A 20,525-nucleotide genomic window follows, 5' to 3' on the forward strand; every position below is an offset into this window, starting at 1 on the left:
GGGGAAGTCAGCAGGAAATCAGAAATTGTAGTCATATGGAGTCCTCATTTAATGACCCACAGTGATTAACTTAACAATGGTAAGCTAGGTCAGCTTTGCTAAGGAACATGTTCATGTGATATCATACTTTACAACTGCATGGCTTAGTGAAAGAGGTTCTTATCCCAGTTATTTTTGTTAAGTGAAGACTACTGGTAGTGGTTCTCTGTTTCTTGTCATAGATAAACAGATCCAATTTTTATGTACATGTATTGATGTAGACATGTAGACAAAATTCCATAGAAGGTTTTATGAAGGTTATGGTTGGGTCACCATGTACTTGAAGAGAAATGGACGTCGGCAACAGATTCATAGTGCATTGGTATGGTTAGGAGAGCGCTGACTATTTGAGCCTCCCCTGTTTACATTTTGTGGTAAAATACATGGCAAAATCCCATTGGGGGAAAACCCACTTGGGGTCAGGTCAGCATGGAGTCAGAGAGAAAATTGGACATGGGTTTGTATAAATATTTAGAATGATTGCTCTTTTAATTATCAAGTAGTCTGGTTAGACTCTCAATATGGATTACAAATCTATTTTAAGATTAAAAAACACTTCTATTTTTCTTCTGTTCAATTGTGCTCATTTCTTGGAGACTGCCTGGACAAGTCCCTGCACTTTTCTTGGAAAGTGTTTTCAGAAGTGGTTTGAAATAGCCTCCTTCCTAGGGTCTAAGAGAAAGTGACTGGCTCAGCGTCACCTAGCTGGCTTCATGTCCCAGGTGGGACTAAAGTACATTGTCTCCTGGTTTCTAGCCTGATGCCTTAGCCACTATGCCAAACTTGCCCTCAAATATGTCTTAACTTTATATTAAAGACTTATACTAAAAGGTGTTCTGCAAAATATAGTTTTTGTGCTATATATATCCTATTTATTTATTCATTGATGTATTATTTATATATTCCTGTTAGACTAAGAACTAAAAAAAATCTAGAAGGCAGTGGTAAACTTCTTCCTAATTGTTGGTTACAGGGACTTTGAGTCAAACTCAACTCAAGAATTAAAGTGGAAAAAAAGTAACAAAGTATCTTGCACACTGTAAAAAAGCAAAAAATAAAATAAAGAAATAACAGGTCAAAAGAGCAGTTATACAAGAATATAAATATAAGAGATCCAAACTTAAAGAAAGAAAGAAAGATTACCTTTCTTGGGAAGGAGGAAGGGGAGGTTCTGTTTTGAATCTTATATATATCTTCCATTTCTGGATGTATTGTTCAGTATGAAAGTACTAAATTATTACCTATACTTAATTCTTACAATGTTCACATAACAAAATAATGTATCTGGACAGAATATTGTGTATTAATAATTGTAACTTCCAGTCTTGTACTCTATTGTGTATGTAAGTCACAGTAGACCCCTGATATGAATAAATAGTCCCAGAACATGGGGAAAATAAAAGTCACCATACATACTCACTTTTCTTAATTGCCTATGCAATGTTTTGTAGTAGTTTAGTATTGATCAAGCTGAAGATTCAGTAAAATATTAGTCTCATGTGTTTCTGTACTTCTTTCCTGAAAGAAAAATGTATACAAAGGAAAAGTAGTCAAGTTAACACATAAGTTAGAGGTTTGATTGTTGATGTGTATCTTCAAAGTGACTTCAGATTGCCTGTCTGTTATTCCCCAATACAAGTAACAATCAGTTAGCTCCCATTGAATGAAAGCTTGTCGTTATCTTGCAGTTTTACTGATAGGTGTCACTGTCAGGACTGTGATGCATAGGATTTTTAATAGAATGAGAAAAGAAAGGTAAGCAGGGATGCAAATGAGGCCTCTAGCAGAGAAGTGAATCTAACCAAATTATCTCAACTTAGTGCTTTAATATTGTCAAACTTTTATCATTTGAAAAATTCTAGATCTAGAAAAATTTAGATGTAATACAAAAAGATTTGTCTAGGATACTTCCTTCTACTATTTTTAAGAAGTATCTGCCAAAAACAAAATAAAACAGATAGTAAATGTGATCTGAAGACACTTCGGCTTAACAAAAGACACCCATTTCACAGATGATTTAACTTTGATTAACCTACTCTGCAACAACAGACCACGCAGACAACTGGAACTTCATTCTCTTAGAGTTGTAGCAAGGCGCTGTCTAATTTACAGCCTGCTTTTCTTCTCATCTCAACAAAATACAGCACAATTTTGATGTTAACACTAAGTAAAAATTCACTGGTTCATTTACCATTCACTGAGAAGAGATTTGGCATTTTAAAAGTAACTGATACTTTTACAGATTTTTAATGCTTGCCTTGTAACCTTAGATCCTCTGTCAAGGAAAAAAACATAGTAACCACTTAGTATATTGTAATAAATATTCATCAGTAAAATGATTTGACATGTAGTTTCACTCCTCATTGTTATGTTCTTGCGTGGCAGTGTAGCTTTTAATGTGAAATAAATAAAGCATTTCTGCACCATTGGGGTAAATCTTAAATGCTGAATAATAAAAGAGATTACAGCAATGAAATAAAAGAGCTGGACATTTTCTCAAAATATTTTTCAGGGCCTAATCCAGAATGGTACAACTGGTGCATATATATTAGAGTGTAAGCAATACTGTTTAACTTTTGCTGCTGTTTAATACTCTGATTTTAATTCATACATAATACTGTATTTGTAACACCTTGTACATAAAATATTAGTCATGAAAATTGCCATTTTAAATAGTACATTCTATGGGACATATATATTGGCAAGAAAAAATAAACCTGTATGACAATTTAATTATAAAGTTCAGATAATTTTGCATTTTTATTCTGTGGTCTGTTTTTAGTAGAACCATTGATGTATATGAAGCTTTATTGAGAAGCAAACAAAAATGGATACTTATAGCTGCACTTGAAGATGGAAGATGGAAGTGAGATCAATAAGGGAAAGATTTTGTGTTCATTGATATATGAATAGGCTTTCTCTTAGCAAGGCAAGAAATTAAAGTAGAATTGAAAGGCTTCACAAAACGATATTGGAAGGAATGAGAACAATTGGTATGAACATTAATACTTACATTACGAATGAATATTACAGTATGAACAATAATACATACATTAATAAATATACCCAAAAGAAAGGATATGTTTATTTAAGAGAGCAGGTGTCATTTGGATACTAAGGTGACAAAGCTGGAGAAGTAGATTTTACAGACCAGTATATATTGGGGGGGGGGGGAGATTAAGTAGTCTATATTTTCACAGTGTTGTACAGGATTAAGCAGCTTAATTTGGCAATGGGTTGAATACAAGGAACAAAGAAGGCAGAAGCAGCAGGAATTTCAGATGTGCTTGCCATTATGCCAGCACAACTGCATCATTTAGGCTAGTGAGTAATAGACAGAAACCTCATCTCTTGGATCACAGTGATGTTTAAAAGCATCAGGCACTGCTTGAAGTACTTCAAAGGCTTTGTGTACTATTGAGTAAAAAGCAGGAATAGGACTTTTGACAGCTAAGAATTTTCTGGTCACATAGTTAGCCCAAATTTGTTGACCTGCAGAAGGATGGTTTAGAAAAAGCTATGGTTTCTTGCCAGAATAGTAGATTGTTCTTAAAAAATTGTGTGTGTGTGTGTGTGTGTAATGAAGTGAATTTATAATTCTGCTGATTTGTTTGCATATCAGTTTAAATTTAAACTACCAAGGAATAACTATTCTTGGCTATCCACTTAGTTTTCTTAATTCCATTGTTAGTGTGCTATTAAGTGATAAAACATAAGATTAACAGGATTAAAGTTTGTTATTTATTTAGTGGCGTTTGCATATATCTTAAAAATAAGTATTAAACTGAGATGAAAAATTGCTCCAGTGCTTGCTAGCGTATTTATGTAATTGCGGAAATACCATTTCTAGGGCTGAGATTCAGTAATAGTTATTCCTAAGCGTTGACAGCAAATAAAGAATAAGGACGAGGAGGAATTTGTTTATACATCTGTCATCTACACTAAAAATGTGAAAAGGAGGAGGGGCAATTGATTATCAGATTTCATCTCTGTAATATATGTAAATAACCAGATCACTTGGGCAATAGTAGAGAGCTGCCCATCTGCTTTTGACAAGGATTTGACTTCTATCACAGAAAATGATACTTAGAATTAGAATGGAATGGCAGAACCAGGAAGCTGAGATTTAACTTCTAAATGTATGGAATTTGAGCTTTGAACAACATATAAAGGTTAAGGGGACATTCCTGTTCTGAAGTCACAGTGGCATTGTTTGTTGTATGTAGCGTGTCTACATACAAAAAGAGAAGTCCACACTTAATTCAACCAAATTATTTAATCTAGTCATTGCTTTGTAATTTGCTATTCACAATCTCTCATTATTAAGAGAAAATTATGCATTTATCAATTTTCTCTTCCCCAATGCTTGGGTGGAAATCTAGTCTCTTGTTTGGGGCACATGGCATAGAATTGCTCTGTTATCCAGTTTTCTGATTAATAGTCCATTGTATGTACAAATTCATCTAAAAAGGAGCAGTGTCTTTCCGTTTCTCTGTGTGATTATTTTGTCCAAAAAAGCTTTCATTTTTTTTAAGTAGCACAAAAGCTGTAATTGGCAGGCTTTGTAAGGAAATGTCAATGTGCAAGAGAGTGGAGATCACTAAGAATTCTTTTACGCGTTCTTTCCCCTTTGCACCACCGCCTCCTCAGCAGGGTCACTGAGATCACTAGCTTTTCTTGAAATGGCCATTTTCACTGGCAGGTGCATTATACCCTGTATTTTCAGATTGTTTTTCCATTCTGAATGTTTGGCAGGTTGATTGCTCTGGCTGCATTGACGGAGAAAGGGCTGACAAATGTGGTTGGGCTGGTTGAAAAGACAGTGATTACTGTTTTCCTTTGTGGCTGATTGAGGCCCTTGAAAGGAAAGATTTTAACCTTCACCATTTGGTTCAGAAGTATGAGCATATATTGAAATTGTTCATGCCATTTATCCTAGTTCTGTAAACTTGTCAGAACGTAAAAATCACTCGATTTCATATAATGTGGGATTGGCATACGTCATTATCATTTTGATTAAGTTGGAGTTTGTATTATTGTATGCATTATATAGTGTCATTTAAGACATTTGTTCCTTCAGGTATAGATTTATATTTTTATTGACTAAACTAGAGTTAGAAAGATTTTTCTCCCAGATTTTGCTTCAGCCTATCACTATGTGTGTGGCTTGGCAGCTGGTAGAGCCTACAAGCTGTATTTTTGTTTGCAGGGTAAAGGCTTGTCTCTGGACCTCCTGGAGAGTTGGTAATTGCACAGACTTGCCATTGGAGAAAAAACATAATTGGAAGCAGTCAAGCAGAAAAATGCTGTGCCATCCCATTGCCACCTCAGAGCGGGGATAGACAATCCCAGCAATACCATCTGGTTGCTGCTGTCTAGTCAGCTGGCCTGGCTGCTGGGACCATAGCTTGGCAGCTGGTTTGCACCTCTTGACCACTCTTCCTTCTCCCCCCCATGACTTTGAACATGGGTCAGGGGAATGGCTGTAACAAATAAACCCCTGTTGAATCTTGCCTCATTACTTGCAAGAAGGCAGGATTCAGGCTTCTGTTTCCATTCTCTTCTAGACAGATGACATAGCTAGTTAATGAATGAAATAAGTATTTTAAGAAAGATACTCTGAGAATCAGAACAAAAAGAGGCAGGAAACATTCTACAACACCACATTGCTCTTTTTTAAATTTTCTACGGACTAGTACTATTTACAAAATGTAACAATGCAAAAAATGGTACACATATTCTGTATTTCAAAGCGTCGACACTTCTTACAGCATTCTACTTTTAAAATGCTCCCTGGCAAAACATTATAATGATAATGTTACTTGCAGTTAGAATGATAAGGAAAAAAAGATAATTTCTCTTGCCATTGTCTTAGCAAAATTTACCTTTCCTAGCATCATCAAAACTAAAGGAACTTCTTTCCCTTATGAAAAACTTTGTTATTAAATCTATATCTTAAAAAAGTTATGGTTCTGAGAGCTGTGTTAAGATGCTTGATTTTCATTATTTTATGGCAGGTATATGTGAACATGCAGTGTAAAATCACATGGATGAATGTTTCATCTGCAGTGACAAAGCTGATAAAAGTTAAGAATTTAAAGTGACAATCTCTGAAAAGCTCCCCTGTACTGTATGTTTAGTTCTGATGCTATGTTAGAAAAATCACTAGATAAGAGTTTACTGACAGTGACAGTATATTTGACTGATTATTTTTTTCACTATTTAATAAATGTAATCCCAGATTCCAACAGGCCAAGCAATTATTGATAACTTTCCTCTTTACAGATGAGGAAGATGAAGATGATGTAGTTATACAAAAACCACCAGTTGAACCTGAGGAAGAAAGCATTTTGAAAAAGGAAGAAGAGGAAGAAGGTATAAATATTTTATTTCTTTACATCCATTCATATGCCTAACAACTCTGGGTGACTTTCAGTATATAAAACTAGAACTAATCATAAATACTAAAACAACAAAGAAACAATTAACTATCATAAATAAAAACTAATCCTGCCAACAGGAAGTTTCCCTACTTTGGTATTCTCTTAAAGAGTGTTATGTTCCTCATTTTTAATAATATGAAGGAGGAAGCATATCTGACTCAAATTTCTGTTTTCATTTTGTTGTGTATGTTTCTCTTTACTGTTTGAAATTTGTATTAAAGTTTAAAGACTAAAAAACATTGAATAAAATTGCAGCTGTTCATCACTGTTGAAAATCTTAATTACACACACACACCCATCATTCTAATCATTAAATATATTCATTTTAGTCTCTTGGTTATAAGTCATATTCCAAACCTGTCTCCACAGTTGCCCCTCATGAACTAACAGAAGAAGAAAAGCAACAAATTTTGCATTCTGAAGAGTTTTTGAGCTTCTTTGATCAGTCTACAAGAATTGTAGAAAGAGCTCTTTCTGAGCAAATTAATATTTTCTTTGACTACAGTGGCCGGGATATAGAAGACAAAGAAGGGTAATATGGGAATTTCTAAAATACATTACTCCATTTGTTTTAATTTTACTGGAAATAATCCTAAATCCACCCTCTTTTATTGTTTTATTTTTTTCCCAGAGAAATTCAGGCAGGAGCTAAACTATCCTTAAACAGACAGTTTTTTGATGAACGTTGGTCAAAGCATCGTGTTGTTAGTTGCTTGGATTGGTCATCTCAGGTAACTTTACTTAGTCTAATAAATCTTCCTTAGTAGATATTATTTTCCTTACTCTTTTGTCAAAATAGATTTCCAAGAAATAAAGTTGTGTTCAGTAACTTAATTTGGATTTATTTGAAAGTGTCTTATTTAAAGCCAATAACAGAGAATCTCTTCTTTTTTTATCTAGTACCCAGAATTGTTAGTAGCATCTTACAACAACAATGAAGATGCTCCTCATGAGCCTGATGGAGTGGCCCTTGTCTGGAATATGAAATATAAGAAAACAACTCCAGAATATGTCTTTCACTGCCAGGTAATGCAAGTTCTTATCTTGCAGGGTTAAAGATTTGGTATTAATGAAAGTGGACAAGACTTGCCTTTTAATTATCACCATTATGATTTAATTGAGGAGACATGAACTTCAAATGTAACCCATTCTAAACACATGTTGATGTCTGAAGGATCCAGCTACCTTCTTTTTAGCATAATATACCTTATTTAAACTTACACAACCTCATACTATGTAAAAGATGACATGACGTTCTGTGCATTAAGTACAGAGTCAGCATTTATTATTAAAATATATAATCACATCTCAACCCAATTTGTATCTTGAAAACAAATATACATAGCCTAAAATTTAAGGGAAATAAAGTTAATAAAGTTGAAATAAATTATTTCAACTTAAAATGATCTAATGTAGATGTACAAGTTGGCCTCAATATAGGCTACTGTAAAATATTTATTTCTAATGAAACAACTAGTGAAATAATAAATGTAAGACATAGACAAGATAATATGACAGCTGAGAAAACAGAGCAAACTCATCTGGGCTCAACTATCTTCCTGACCCCTATGCTTAAGAAAGTAGCCTTCAGCATAATAATGAAATTTCATTTCCGTGTTATATATTTAATATGATATAACATTTCATAGGTTAAAAGATGTTCCATTAATGTGCCTTTTTCTGATATAGTCATTCCTGAACTCATTTCGGAAATATTTCTAGTAAACAGTCATATTCAGAAATAACATTTACATTCTTTTTTTCACTTTACAGTCAGCTGTTATGTCTGCTACATTTGCAAAATTTCATCCAAATTTGGTGGTTGGTGGCACATACTCTGGACAAATTGTGCTCTGGGATAACCGTAGCAATAAGCGAACACCAGTTCAGAGAACTCCCCTTTCAGCTGCTGCTCACACGGTAGGGAACAGAAGATCCATATATCTTCATCACCCAATTTCCTTTCAGGATAAACAGTGTTGTGCAAAGTGCACAGAAAGAGTGTGAAGTAGTGACAAAAGAAACTAAGGCAAGACATAAGAAAAAATTATTGATTTATTCAGTAATCTAGGGTAGTGTTGGCTTAGAGCATGATAGGATAAAATTCAGAATGTGTGAAGAAAAAAAGTATAACATTCAAGAAATGAGTGTCTTATATAAAAGATACTATAGTCCTATTTGAATTAAACTTTTTGCTGAAAGGATCAATTCACCATTTCACATTACTTGGTTCTATGGTATTTCCTATCATCTATATTTGTCTCTCTCCAGGTTCCAAGGTGTCTGAATTTTTCATTATGAATAGGAGATCATATATTACTTGTTCCTTAGCTCTTACTTTCCCTTGAGACGCACATTTTCCCTGCTGGGAAAACATGTAGGCCTGAAATGAAAGTATTAGCTATTCATATTTTCAAAATCTAGACTGTCTGGTCATTCCTTTGATCTATGCTTAGGAATGTTGATAGGTATACCATGCTTTTGCATCACTATAGCTGTTTGTTCTATTTTATTTTTCTTTTCTATTTTTATTGATGTTCAGCTTTTCTTTTGTCATAACTTCACCTCCTAATGTTGGCTTAGAGGTAGTATTCGCTTACTGACCACTCATTCAGCAGTTGTTCAACATTATAACAGTGCTGAAAAATAACTTTAAAGCTAATCTGTGATCATTTGCAACCCTTTGCAGCATCTCTCAATCACATAATTGCCAGTACTATAAGTAGGCTTTGTAATGTACCTCACCTTTGGATTTTTTCCACCACACACCCCCATGCACTTCCCATAGAAGAGAGATTGGAGTGGAAAGGATTACAAGAGAGTAACCTATTTGCCCTTCTAACTATCAAAAGCAATGCAAGGATCAGGCAAATATATCTTGATTGCATAAAGAAATCAATTATTTCCCCCACCCCACCTCATAGAGCAGGGAGATTGGAGAAGAAGAGATTTCAAGAGATTACTATAAGCTATTTGCATAGTGGCCCTACGGCTCCCAGCTTTGGGCTGCCATGCAGTTACATTGCTTTCAATGTGTACAAGACAGTAAACAGGCATTCAAACATTCTAAAGGGCAGGGGAGTGGTTAAGAGGCAAACAAAAGCCAAAGATGTGGAACTGAATAGTCTTGTCTTTTTCCAGCTTGAAAGAACAGTCACAGTCACATAATTTCCTATTTTGTGTCAGAGTTGCTGGTTCAAATTAGAATCAGTGAGTGAGGACTACCTGTATTCCAAGAATGAACCTTTCATCCTTCCTATACCATCACTGTTTTTTGTACTTTCAGTGAAGTGTCTAATCTTGCAGGAATGCTAAGCAACTAAATCTAGATCTTAGTTTCTGGGGAAGATTTGATGATTAGCTGTAGAAAACAATAGGTTGTTAAGTCCCTGGATATCTTTCTTGTCCTTCTTGTCTGATCATTTAAAATTTAGATTTGCATTTGTTATTTGAAGATATCTTAAATTTCCATGGAAGTTTTGTTAAACTATACTATATGATTTTACTTTAGCATCCTGTGTATTGTGTAAATGTTGTGGGGACACAGAATGCTCATAACCTTATCAGCATTTCTACTGATGGGAAGATTTGCTCATGGAGCCTGGATATGCTATCACAGCCACAGGTATATTTCTTATTAAATATGTCAAATATGTATTGTTATATCTGTTTCAGGAAAGTTCTGCAGATAAAATATATGCTACAGCAGTATGAAATGACTGATATCCCAGTCCCATATATCTAAAGATTCTTTTTTGAATTTTGAGAGCTGGCATGCAGTTTAAAGTAGTATAAAATTTGTACTGAGGATATTTCAGTTCACATGCTTATTTAAATATAGAAGCTCATTAAATGATTTTAAGTGATAAACTTTCAGTTTAAATTATATCACAGAGCATCTGAGAAATACTGAGAAATATGTAGTATATCTGTCCTACTGTAGATATTAATAAAATATACATTCCATAGGTTGAGAAAAAAATTCTACGTTGTCATCATCTACTCTGTGTTGTTTTGTTGTGTTAAATACGTTCAGCTGCAAAATATGAATAAAGCAAGTATGTAGAATACAAATGTTTTGTAGAAAGCTAGTATCAGAAATACTCCCTGGTCTTAACAGAAAAGTTCTTTGGGAAAACAGAAAACAAAAATATGATATCCTTATCTCCAGGATAGCATGGAGTTAGTTCATAAGCAATCCAAAGCTGTTGCTGTCACTTCTATGTCTTTCCCTGTTGGAGATGTCAACAACTTTGTCGTTGGAAGTGAAGAGGGCTCTGTCTACACAGCATGTCGCCATGGCAGGTAATTAGACCCTGGGATTACATTTTTTCAGCCACAAGGTGTTACATCTTGGGTCATACTTTAAGGAACATTAATTTTGGGATTGCTGCTCTTTAATTGTCATAGGATGCTTAGATACAGTTGCACTTCTCTAAAAGTAATTGTGTAAGGATTTTAAAAGAGTATCTATTTAATAATTAAAACTTTCAATTAACATCAGCATCTCATTTTTTTTCTAGATAAGAATAGCTTTTGAGCTTTGATACAGAATACGCTGATTAATCAAATTTGGAGGGGAACGGTGACAGAATATCCCAAATTCTTGGTTTTGTTGATAATTATACAGTACTATCACGCACCAGTCATAAATTGGGCAGCTTGTCTCCTGCTGTTCAATCTGTTTTGAAATTGTATAGCTGTAGCTTATCTATTGCTTTCTTAAATGAAATTGAGACTCCAGTCTCTTCTCAAACACACATCAGCCCATGCTGTCCAGTGCTTTGGGTTAGAACTAACTAAAATTGGTAGTTTACACTGATACAGTTGAGGGTTTATCATCCCTGTTTTCAGACTGAAAATTACCCAAGGAGGAAATGCATCTCTTGGGAAGCTTGATGGTTCTTGGAAAACAATAATGTCTTAATCTTTGGGCCCTAATATTTAGTTGGAGTTTGAAAAAAATAATACACCTATCTAGAATATGTAATATTTTGTAAACATTATCTTTCAAAGCATATGTCTAGCTATTTAATTAATACAGTTTTTTTATTTATAGTGCTACTGAGCTTAATTCCATTCCATGGATAATAATGTAGAGATAATTTGATAATTCCAATAATGTAGAGATAATTTGTGATGCACTTTGTGAACTGTTAAGTAGTACTTTGTATCTAGAGTTTTGTTTCAGTATTTTTTTGCTTTTAGAGTAATTTTTTTTCTTTGTATGTATTTTAAACAGCAAAGCTGGAATCAGTGAGATGTTTGAAGGCCACCAAGGGCCCATTACAGGTATCCATTGCCATGCAGCAGTTGGACCTGTAGACTTTTCACATCTATTTGTAACTTCTTCTTTTGACTGGACTGTAAAGCTTTGGACAACTAAGGTATCAGTAGATAAATATACACAATCTTGATTTGTGTAAAAACCCATCTTATGGAAATGGTCTATGCAGAACTAAGTTTTCTGTCAAGAAGCTTCATTGAAGCATCTATGTCTTATATCATCAGTTCCATAATTCAGTATATGATTACAATATAAGAGTAAAACGTGTACAGATCAGATCTATCCATTACTCGGCCTTCTTATATTGGCTGTGGTAATTCTCATAAATATAGATCCCTATAACCATTGTAGCAATTTAAAGTTGCTATTAGTATGTTATGTTTACATAGTGCATAACAACGTTACACAGACATAGACACTACATGCACACACACAAAATGAAACAGTGGTATCTTGTTTGTTTCATGAATATTATAAAATTCTGCATGATTAAAGTGGAAGTCTTCTAGCCCCCCCCTTCCCCCACTCAAGCTAGAAACACTATACCAGTGATGGCTAACCTTTTTGTCCTTGAGTGCCCAAATTGTGGGTGGTCCCACACCCACAATGCAATACACCCCGCCACCCTGCCCATGCATGCACACACACTCGCTCCCCCTGCGCATGCATGCGCCCCCGGTTCCTGCTTTTGGCCTAGCAGGCCTTCCTGAAGCCTCCTGGGACCAAAAATGGGACACAGGCGGCACTTGACCCCCCCCATGCTCCCTACACATGTACACAACCCCCCTCTCTCCCTCATGCATGTGTCCTGCATGCACAGTAGACACCCGAAAATCAGCTGGGAGGTGTGCACGCATGTGTGGTGGAGCTGAGCTGGGCAATAGCTCGTGTGCCCACAGAGAGGGCTCCGTGTGCCACCTGTGGCATGCGTGCCATAGTTTTGCCATTATGGCACTATACCATTTCAGACAAATGGTTGCCCAAGCTCTTTTTAAAATCTCTTCTGTGTAAGTTCTGAGGAAATTAAAAATTGCAGCTTCATTAATATCAACTGTTATTATTAAATTTACATTACTATACTTATATAATCAAATTTAGTATAAATCTCAAGAATGACTCAGTATTTTTTCAAATTGAGAAGCTTCAAGCATTTACTGAAACTTTGCTACTAAAAGAATTACTTGATGACACATAATGAATCAACAATCAAAAGACAAATCATAGCTGAACTTTGCTTTGATGTCCTCAGGATTAAATACAAGCATTGAGTGGTAGACTGCCTTCACACAGAGGTTCATTTTGTTCCCAGACGCATTTCTGCAACCAACAAATTGTGTTACAGATAGTCAGTTCGTAGCACTGTAATACTTTTTTTCTAATTTGAGTACTAAAAGATGTGTTATTAATTCCACTACCTCCAAAATATACAAACAGGATTCAGTATTCCATATCCTCTCTGCTGACCATCAGCCAGCCTTTGGTCCTGAAGCCAGAAAATGTAATTTAATAATAGCGATTCCTGACTATCACAAATCTTGCCACCATGCCTTAATTATTTTTGTTTTTTACAATTGCAAGGTATATTAATGCTAAATATTTTTCCCTAGAACAACAAACCTCTATATTCATTTGAAGACAACTCAGATTACGTTTATGATGTGATGTGGTCACCCACTCACCCTGCCCTTTTTGCTTGCGTAGATGGAATGGGAAGACTTGATCTATGGAATCTTAACAATGATACTGAGGTAAAGCAAAATTGGTTTGGTATCCTAAGACTGGAGTATATATTCAAAAAAATAATATGTTAAAAAGTTGTACATTTATTTTATCTTCCTTAGCTCTTCACCTAATTACCTCACAAAGAGGTAAACCTTTAATGTTATAACTGGATAGTTTTTCATGGAATCAGTTTATTTGGATTATCCTGATCCTTTTCTGTTAGGATACAGTCTGGGTATGGGATGGAAACAGTACTAGTCCTGCTTTTGGAAGGTCTCTTGCATGGATGGGATGGGGTAATGCATCCATCCATGCCATTCTTGACCTCTCAGAGACTCTTAATCCCCTCAACCATGTTATCTTTCTCAGACAGCTGGGGTCAGTGGCATGGTGTTGTGCTGATTTGCCACCTTCCTTTGGGGGTCAATCAGATTTGGTGATAATTAGGAAGAAAAGGTCCCATTGTCAGCCCCAACTACGTATGTGGGGCAGCTCAGGGTGGTACTTTCTCCTTTCCTTTTTAACATCTACATGAGGCCACTGAGTGAGCTCATCCATTGCCATGTGTACCAATTGTATACCTCTGCCCCTGGCAAATTAAGTGATGCCATGACCCTCTTATCCTAGTGCCTTGAGACTGCAAGAGTCTGAATGGGGAACAATAGGCTTCAATTGAACCTTGGCAAGACTGAATGGCTTTGGGTTTTGGGACCCTCTGATTCCAGGACTATGCCATCTTTGGTGCTAAATGGGGATCCCTATATATTCACAACTCCAGTAAACAGATTGCACTCATGGCAAAAAAGGCCTTTGCACAGCTTTGCCTTGTGCACCAGCTGTGCCCCTTCCTGGGTCAGCAGCCCTGCTTACAGTCACTCTTGCCTTAGTCATTTCCAGATTGGACTACTGCAATGGGCTTTACATGGGGCTGCCCTTGGAGAATATCTGGAAGCTTCAACTAGTTTAGCATGCAAAGGTGTGGGCAATTATGTGCACTCCTACAGCCCATGTTAGGCATCTGCTTTGTAAGCTGCACTGGTTTACTTCCAGCTCCAATTCGAAATGCTGATTTTAACCTATAAAGCCCTTATGGCATGGGCCTGGGCAATTTAAGGCAGAGGCTTCCAACCTTTTGAGCACCAGGAAACAGTTTTGTGGAGAGAGGTTTTTCCATGGACCGGAGGAGGAGTGGTTTTGTATACTGCTTGCATTCCGTGCATGCACAGATGAGGCTTTGCTCATTTGTGCAGCCTTGGTTCTGATGCACTACAGATCAGGAGTTGGGAAGCCCGATCTAAGGAACCGCCTTTTCCCTTTTACATCAGCCCTTCCCATCAGACTTTGCAGAAGAGGCATACTGTGGGTACCTTCAGCTACAGATTTACATTTGGTAGATGTGTCTATTCTATTGTAGTGCCCATCTTAGGGAACAGTTCCCCCCCCCCCCCCCCCCGCATTAGATTGGCTTTTGATCCCTTTTGAAATGCTGTAAGATCTTTAAGACTTGGTTATATGACCTGGCCTGGGCTTCTACAGAAACAGAGACTTGGCTAGACCACTCCATTGTGAGGGGGACATTTTTTATTCTCCCTTCGCTTCTATTGTATTTTTTTACGGTATTTAATACTATTTTTTTATATATTTGTCTTCTATGTTTTGATATTTTTATCTATTGTTGCATCTATAGTCTCCCTTGGTGAGTTGGACAGCTATATAAATTTGATTAATAAAACTAATAATACATTTTAAATGACCAGAAAATGAATGACTGTACATGTGGCTTATGCTGGCAGGAATATGCCATGACATTGTTTCACCTAACTCTAGTACAGGGTAAAACCAGGGCTTTTTTGCTATCTGGCATGAATTCAGGTTCTTTATACTACCGTGTGCCAACCTATCAACCTAACAGATAGTTGCAACAATTAAGCTTCATGAAGCTGGTATTCCATGTATTGCTGAAGAATGCAGTGCTATCAGTTGCTGAGCACGGAGCAAAACCTAGGCATGATGTTCTCACTCAATGCTTTAAAGCATCAGACTCTGAGTGTATTTAGCACTACTTTTGTGCAGCAATCAGTTTCGCTCCCTATGATGTGCTTGAGTGGAAGAGTATTACCTATAATAAAGTAATTTTTCCAGTGTAATTCAAACTCAGCATATCCAGGCAAGGTTTTAGCCAAGCAAGGAAGAACTCAGTAACTTGGAGCTGTCATCTTTGAAGGCTTGGTGCTCTAATTCCTATCATTACTAAATCCATCTTCCAATGGGCCTTGTGTGGGTATATCAGAGAGATTTACATTGTTAAAGGTAAAATATTTCCTTCTCTGTTGTGTTAGGATAAGGGACAGCTAGATAACTTTTAATGGCCATATTGTCATCTGAATATTTGTGACAAATCTAGCAAAATTCCAAAGAGGGCATTAATCATGACGAAGCATTGTTGTTTAACTGGGATAGGTACCAACAGCAAGCATTACCGTAGATGGAAATCCAGCCCTTAATCATGTAAGATGGACAAATTCAGGACGTGAGATTGCTGTGGGAGATTCCGAAGGACAAATAGTAATTTATGATGTGGGAGAGGTAGGTAATTTTCTAACTTATTTTGCTTTGCTTCAATAATAAAGAGTGCATAGGAGTCATGTTTTTGTTTCAATTTAGAAAGTGCGTCTCTATTTAAAGTTTGGGCAGATTTAAGTGCGAGTGTGTGTGCATGCAAAGATGAAAATTTAAAGAAATTATCATGAATATAGTTTTGTGAAGCAGCCTAAAACTACTTCAACCCTTCCCCCTATTTCTTGGAAACTACTGCCCAACCCAGCTTTCCATAATGCTGCTGCTCATTCACCATTCCTTTTTTATTCTGGGTCATCTGATGGCAACAATTGGCAGGACTTTCAAATTACAAACTTTTTCAGAAAAGATTGCAAGTTATCCAGAATCTTTCATGTTGCAAAGTAATGTAAAAAGTTGTCTGTATCCACCAAGTTTAAAACTGGAGAATATGAAAGGAGAGTTACTATGCAACAAAGATACAGTTTGTAACCGAGTTCAGGTCAGAAGGCCAAAAAGAGTTGCTGTTTGACTGCTTTTGTGTCACTTCAGAATCCTTTATATTTGAGTGTGGGGAAATTCTCCAGTACTGTCAAAGTTGTTCAAACTAATAGTTGTGGCTTAGGTTTGCTTTACTGGTTTGGACAAGTAAATAGTTTTCAAATTTCTTTTTCCTATATATGGTCTTAACCAGACAGTAGAGCAGCAGGTTGGAAGTACAATTCTTCTAAAAAAAGAAGAATGTGAAATATATTATTCCCACCCTATGAACTGTTTGTGTCCAGTTATACACTGGCTAGATGCTACTGCCTAGATCAGTGATGGTGAACCTATGGCACGCGTGCCACAGGTGGCACGTGGAGCCATTTGTCAGGGCACGCAAGGCACTGCCCTGTCAGCTGGCCAGCATGCATGCGCGCGCTGGCCAGCTGAGTTCACCTTTTTAAAAGTCATTTTTTGCCCTCCACAGACTCCAGAGGCTTTATAGAAGCCTGGGGAGGGCGAAAAGAGCCTCCCCTGCCCTCCCAGAGGCCCTCCGGAGGCTTCAGGGATCGTCCGTAGGCTTCCCTGATGCCTTCGGAGCGCTTAAAACAACCCTCCGAGCAACCCAGAAGTCACTTCCGGTTTGCTTGGAGGATCCTTTTGAGCGCTCCGAAGGCTTCAGGGAAGCCTCCGGACGGTCCCTGAAGCCTCCGGAGGGCCTCCAGGGGGGCGGGGGGCTCTTTTCCCCCTCCCCAGGCTCCTATAAAGCCTCTGGAGCCTGGGGAGAGCGAAAAAAGCATGTAAAAATGGGGGAATTCACGCATTGTGCGCGCATGCACACTGGGGGGTCGCACATTGCATTATGGGTGTGGCACGCCCGCACACGACCCCCCTGCCCTCCCCCTACTTGTGGCACGCAAGCCAAAAAAGGTTCGCCATCGCTGGCCTAGATCTTTGTTCACTGTGATTTCCTCATTGTAATAGAGATGGAGCCTTCTCTTTGTGTTGAAATAAATTTTTCATATGCATAAAAATTCAGGGAACCTAGAAATGTATGTTTGTTTCAATTCTAGATTTTGGATACAAACCAATGATTTTTTTTAAATCAGCATAATCATGTTTACTAATACCTCCCATATAACTATTTCTCCATAGCAAATTGCTGTTCCCCGAAGTGATGAGTGGACCCGTTTTGGTCGGACATTAGCTGAAATTAATGCAAACAGAGCTGATGCAGAAGAGGAAGCGGCAACTCGAATTCCTTCTTAAAATTTTACAGTGGATTCTAGCAGTGAATTTGGGAATGAACTACAAGAGCTTCCATGTAGTAGCATGTTCTAGCCTGCAGCAGCAACTTGAACGTGAAAACGGGCAGTCAACTATGGATTTGAAAGATTACTGAAGCAGATCTTGTGAAGTTGCTTTTTAAAAGCTAAATCACATATTCTTAATCTAATCCGCATATATTAATATTTATCCTAACTTGGCAAGTTGTATCGTCAGTTGAAACACTACTTATATTGTATATTTAAAGTTAGGCTGTCCAACTTTCAATGGGATTTAAGTAAGTTATGTTAACCTATCTGGGGGGGGGGGTAGATTATGGAACTGCTTAGAGTTAGTTACACATGTATCTGTTCACAGCAACCTTTATCCTATATGTTATACAGTAGGCTCCCATGGTGATAGATCATGAAAAGGAATAAAAATAATCTATTAAACTTTTTTTTAATTAATGGAAAATTTCTAAAATCCCTTGAATTTTTTGTCAAATCTGTGTAGTTAATAAGAATTCTTTATAAATAAAATACATGACGTATTTCTCATATGTATTCATTTAAAGGCTTGGGTTTTTTAAATAGGATTCTGTTACAGGCTAATAATTCACACGAGATTATGGGAAAAGTAATCTAAAATATACTTTCTATTTATGCTTATAATAAAAATGAAGGATACAAATGATTTTTAGGTTTAAGACTTCATCTTAAATTATTGAACTGGATATAGCTTGCACAATTCTACCCAAAAATAAAAAATAAAATCTTTTTGAAATCCAAAGGATAATCTCTAATTTTCTAGGCACTTTTCTAAAATTTAAGAAGCAACGCTTCATTTTTGTATAGTAAACTCGCAATTTCATGTAACCAGAATAGAACAATTTCTCTAGTTTCTAGCCAGTTTAGATTGCTTGTAGAAATATTAAAACCAGCAAATTGGCCGTAAAGTAAGGCATCTTAAGCTTTAAGATTTTGCATTGCTGTAAAGTTGATTTCATCATTGATGGTAGTTTCATTTTTTGTAAATGCCAGTTACTGTCCTGTGCAATAAGACTTTTTTACATTTGTAATTTAATTGCTTCTGAAATAACTGCTTACAGGCTTTTACGTATAGTTGCTTAGAATGGGTGGGCAACCTGTGGCTTGAATGGCACATGTAAACCTTTTTCCTGTCCCCCCCCCCCCCCCCCGATATACCTGATTTGTCTTGCCTTAATTGAGAAGTAAATGGCATATTTCAGGGATATGTTTGGGGGTGGGGAAGAATGTGTAAAATGAATCAGTATATATTGGAGAAAAACTGTATATAGTCACACAGATAAGCCCATTGGCAGATTTGCTGAGTCTGAAATTTTTAACACAAATGTCATGAAAAATGTGCCTACCCTCAATATTTTTGTATGATTTAGTTTTCACAATTGGCTTATCAGCAGTTGGTGCATTTTTCATATTTGGGTTAAAATTTTGAGAATCTGCTCATCCAGATTGGAGTATCTGCAAGTATATGAGATATATGGTATTTTAAAGAAGTTGTGGGACTATTTAAAATACATACTAGCAGATAAGGCCATCTGCAGATAAGCCAAAACCATTTTTTTGGTGGATTTTGGTTCCTAAAAGTCTTGCGTTATCTGCCGCTATATACAGAAGGCTGAATATTTCAATCCTGTTTCTCCCATCAAGGCATCATGAGGCCTTCTGCAGCCATCAGTGTAATTTAAAAAAAGGGTAGCCATTTGAAGAATAAAGTTGCTTACTTCCAAGATAGGACACAGGATAGTCTTGTTCAGGTGGAACCTTTAAAATGATACGCACAGATACAAAATATTGTCTACAACAAGACAAATATTTTAAAAATGATTTTGTGAAAAATCTTCCATTCATATGGATTTCTTGGATAGTAATAGATCACCTTCATTGCACATATTAGTAACCAGATTTTCCAGCCTTTGGGAAGGATGGGGGGGGGGGGGGTTTGCAGGCTTTTTGCCCCATTTTCCTGTGAGGCTTCCTAAGTGTAACAATTCAGAAGTGAGGGGAGGGAGTTGCCTTGCAGTTCTGGACTTGAGGGTAGTTGGTGGTGATTGGCAGTTTCCTTGGAGGCATCTATTAATTGGTTGCTGGGAATGGTGTGTCTATTTTGATGGGTTTACTGCATCTGCCTGAGATCTAGATCAGGCATCTGAGTGAGTGGTAGATTTTAACCAGTTCTATTGAACGATTGATGGTTCACTACCTCAGTATTGATCTCCCAAAGACAGAGAACCTCATTCTAAGTCAGTCTTGCATTTTGTATCTAGCACTTTTGAATTCTAATTTTTGGAACCTGTGTCTGCATACAGGACCTTATGAATGTACAACAGAGTTCCTTTTGTAGATAAGCCCCCAATTAAGGAGGAAATGGTCACATGGGTACATTGCCTGAAATTCTGTTGCCCTCGCATATTGCCATGGCTTCATCATCAAGTAGCTCTCCTTGCATTCACCTAATTACTGGCCAGACAATGAGACCCCATTTCCAGGTCTTAAAAACATGCTTCATTCCTCCCCTCAATCTATAATGGGGAGACCAGAGAGATTACTAACGCTTCAGCTTCTTTGGGCTTTTTAAAAATTGTACACATACTCCTAAAAAAAAAAACCCTAAACATCAGAGTATTAGAATATTATTGAGCAGCAACGTTGGTAGGTTAATTTTACCTTCTTTAAAACTTAGTC

The 20,525-nt window shown here is 36.7% G+C and overlaps 1 protein-coding gene across 4 annotated transcripts in view; it reads left to right on the top strand.

The window, feature by feature from the left end:
- DYNC1I2 (dynein cytoplasmic 1 intermediate chain 2) overlaps positions 1 to 18,351 on the top strand; it is a 37,017-nt gene extending 18,666 nt beyond the window's left edge. For all 4 annotated transcript variants that reach the window (XM_081938236.1, XM_081938238.1, XM_081938237.1 and 1 more), the window contains 11 exons: positions 6,325 to 6,414; positions 6,852 to 7,014; positions 7,114 to 7,213; positions 7,383 to 7,508; positions 8,256 to 8,402; positions 9,994 to 10,107; positions 10,654 to 10,787; positions 11,725 to 11,869; positions 13,377 to 13,517; positions 15,952 to 16,077; positions 17,686 to 18,351. In XM_081938236.1, the coding sequence (XP_081794362.1) occupies positions 6,325 to 6,414; positions 6,852 to 7,014; positions 7,114 to 7,213; positions 7,383 to 7,508; positions 8,256 to 8,402; positions 9,994 to 10,107; positions 10,654 to 10,787; positions 11,725 to 11,869; positions 13,377 to 13,517; positions 15,952 to 16,077; positions 17,686 to 17,799 (1,400 nt within the window). In that variant the 3' untranslated portion in view covers positions 17,800 to 18,351. The remainder of the gene's footprint in view (positions 1 to 6,324; positions 6,415 to 6,851; positions 7,015 to 7,113; positions 7,214 to 7,382; positions 7,509 to 8,255; positions 8,403 to 9,993; positions 10,108 to 10,653; positions 10,788 to 11,724; positions 11,870 to 13,376; positions 13,518 to 15,951; positions 16,078 to 17,685) is intronic.
- The last annotated feature ends 2,174 nt before the right edge of the window (positions 18,352 to 20,525 follow it).

The sequence above is a fragment of the Natrix helvetica genome (genome assembly GCF_964273705.1).
Source record: "Natrix helvetica genome assembly, chromosome: 1".
NCBI classification, from domain to species: domain Eukaryota; kingdom Metazoa; phylum Chordata; class Lepidosauria; order Squamata; family Natricidae; genus Natrix; species Natrix helvetica.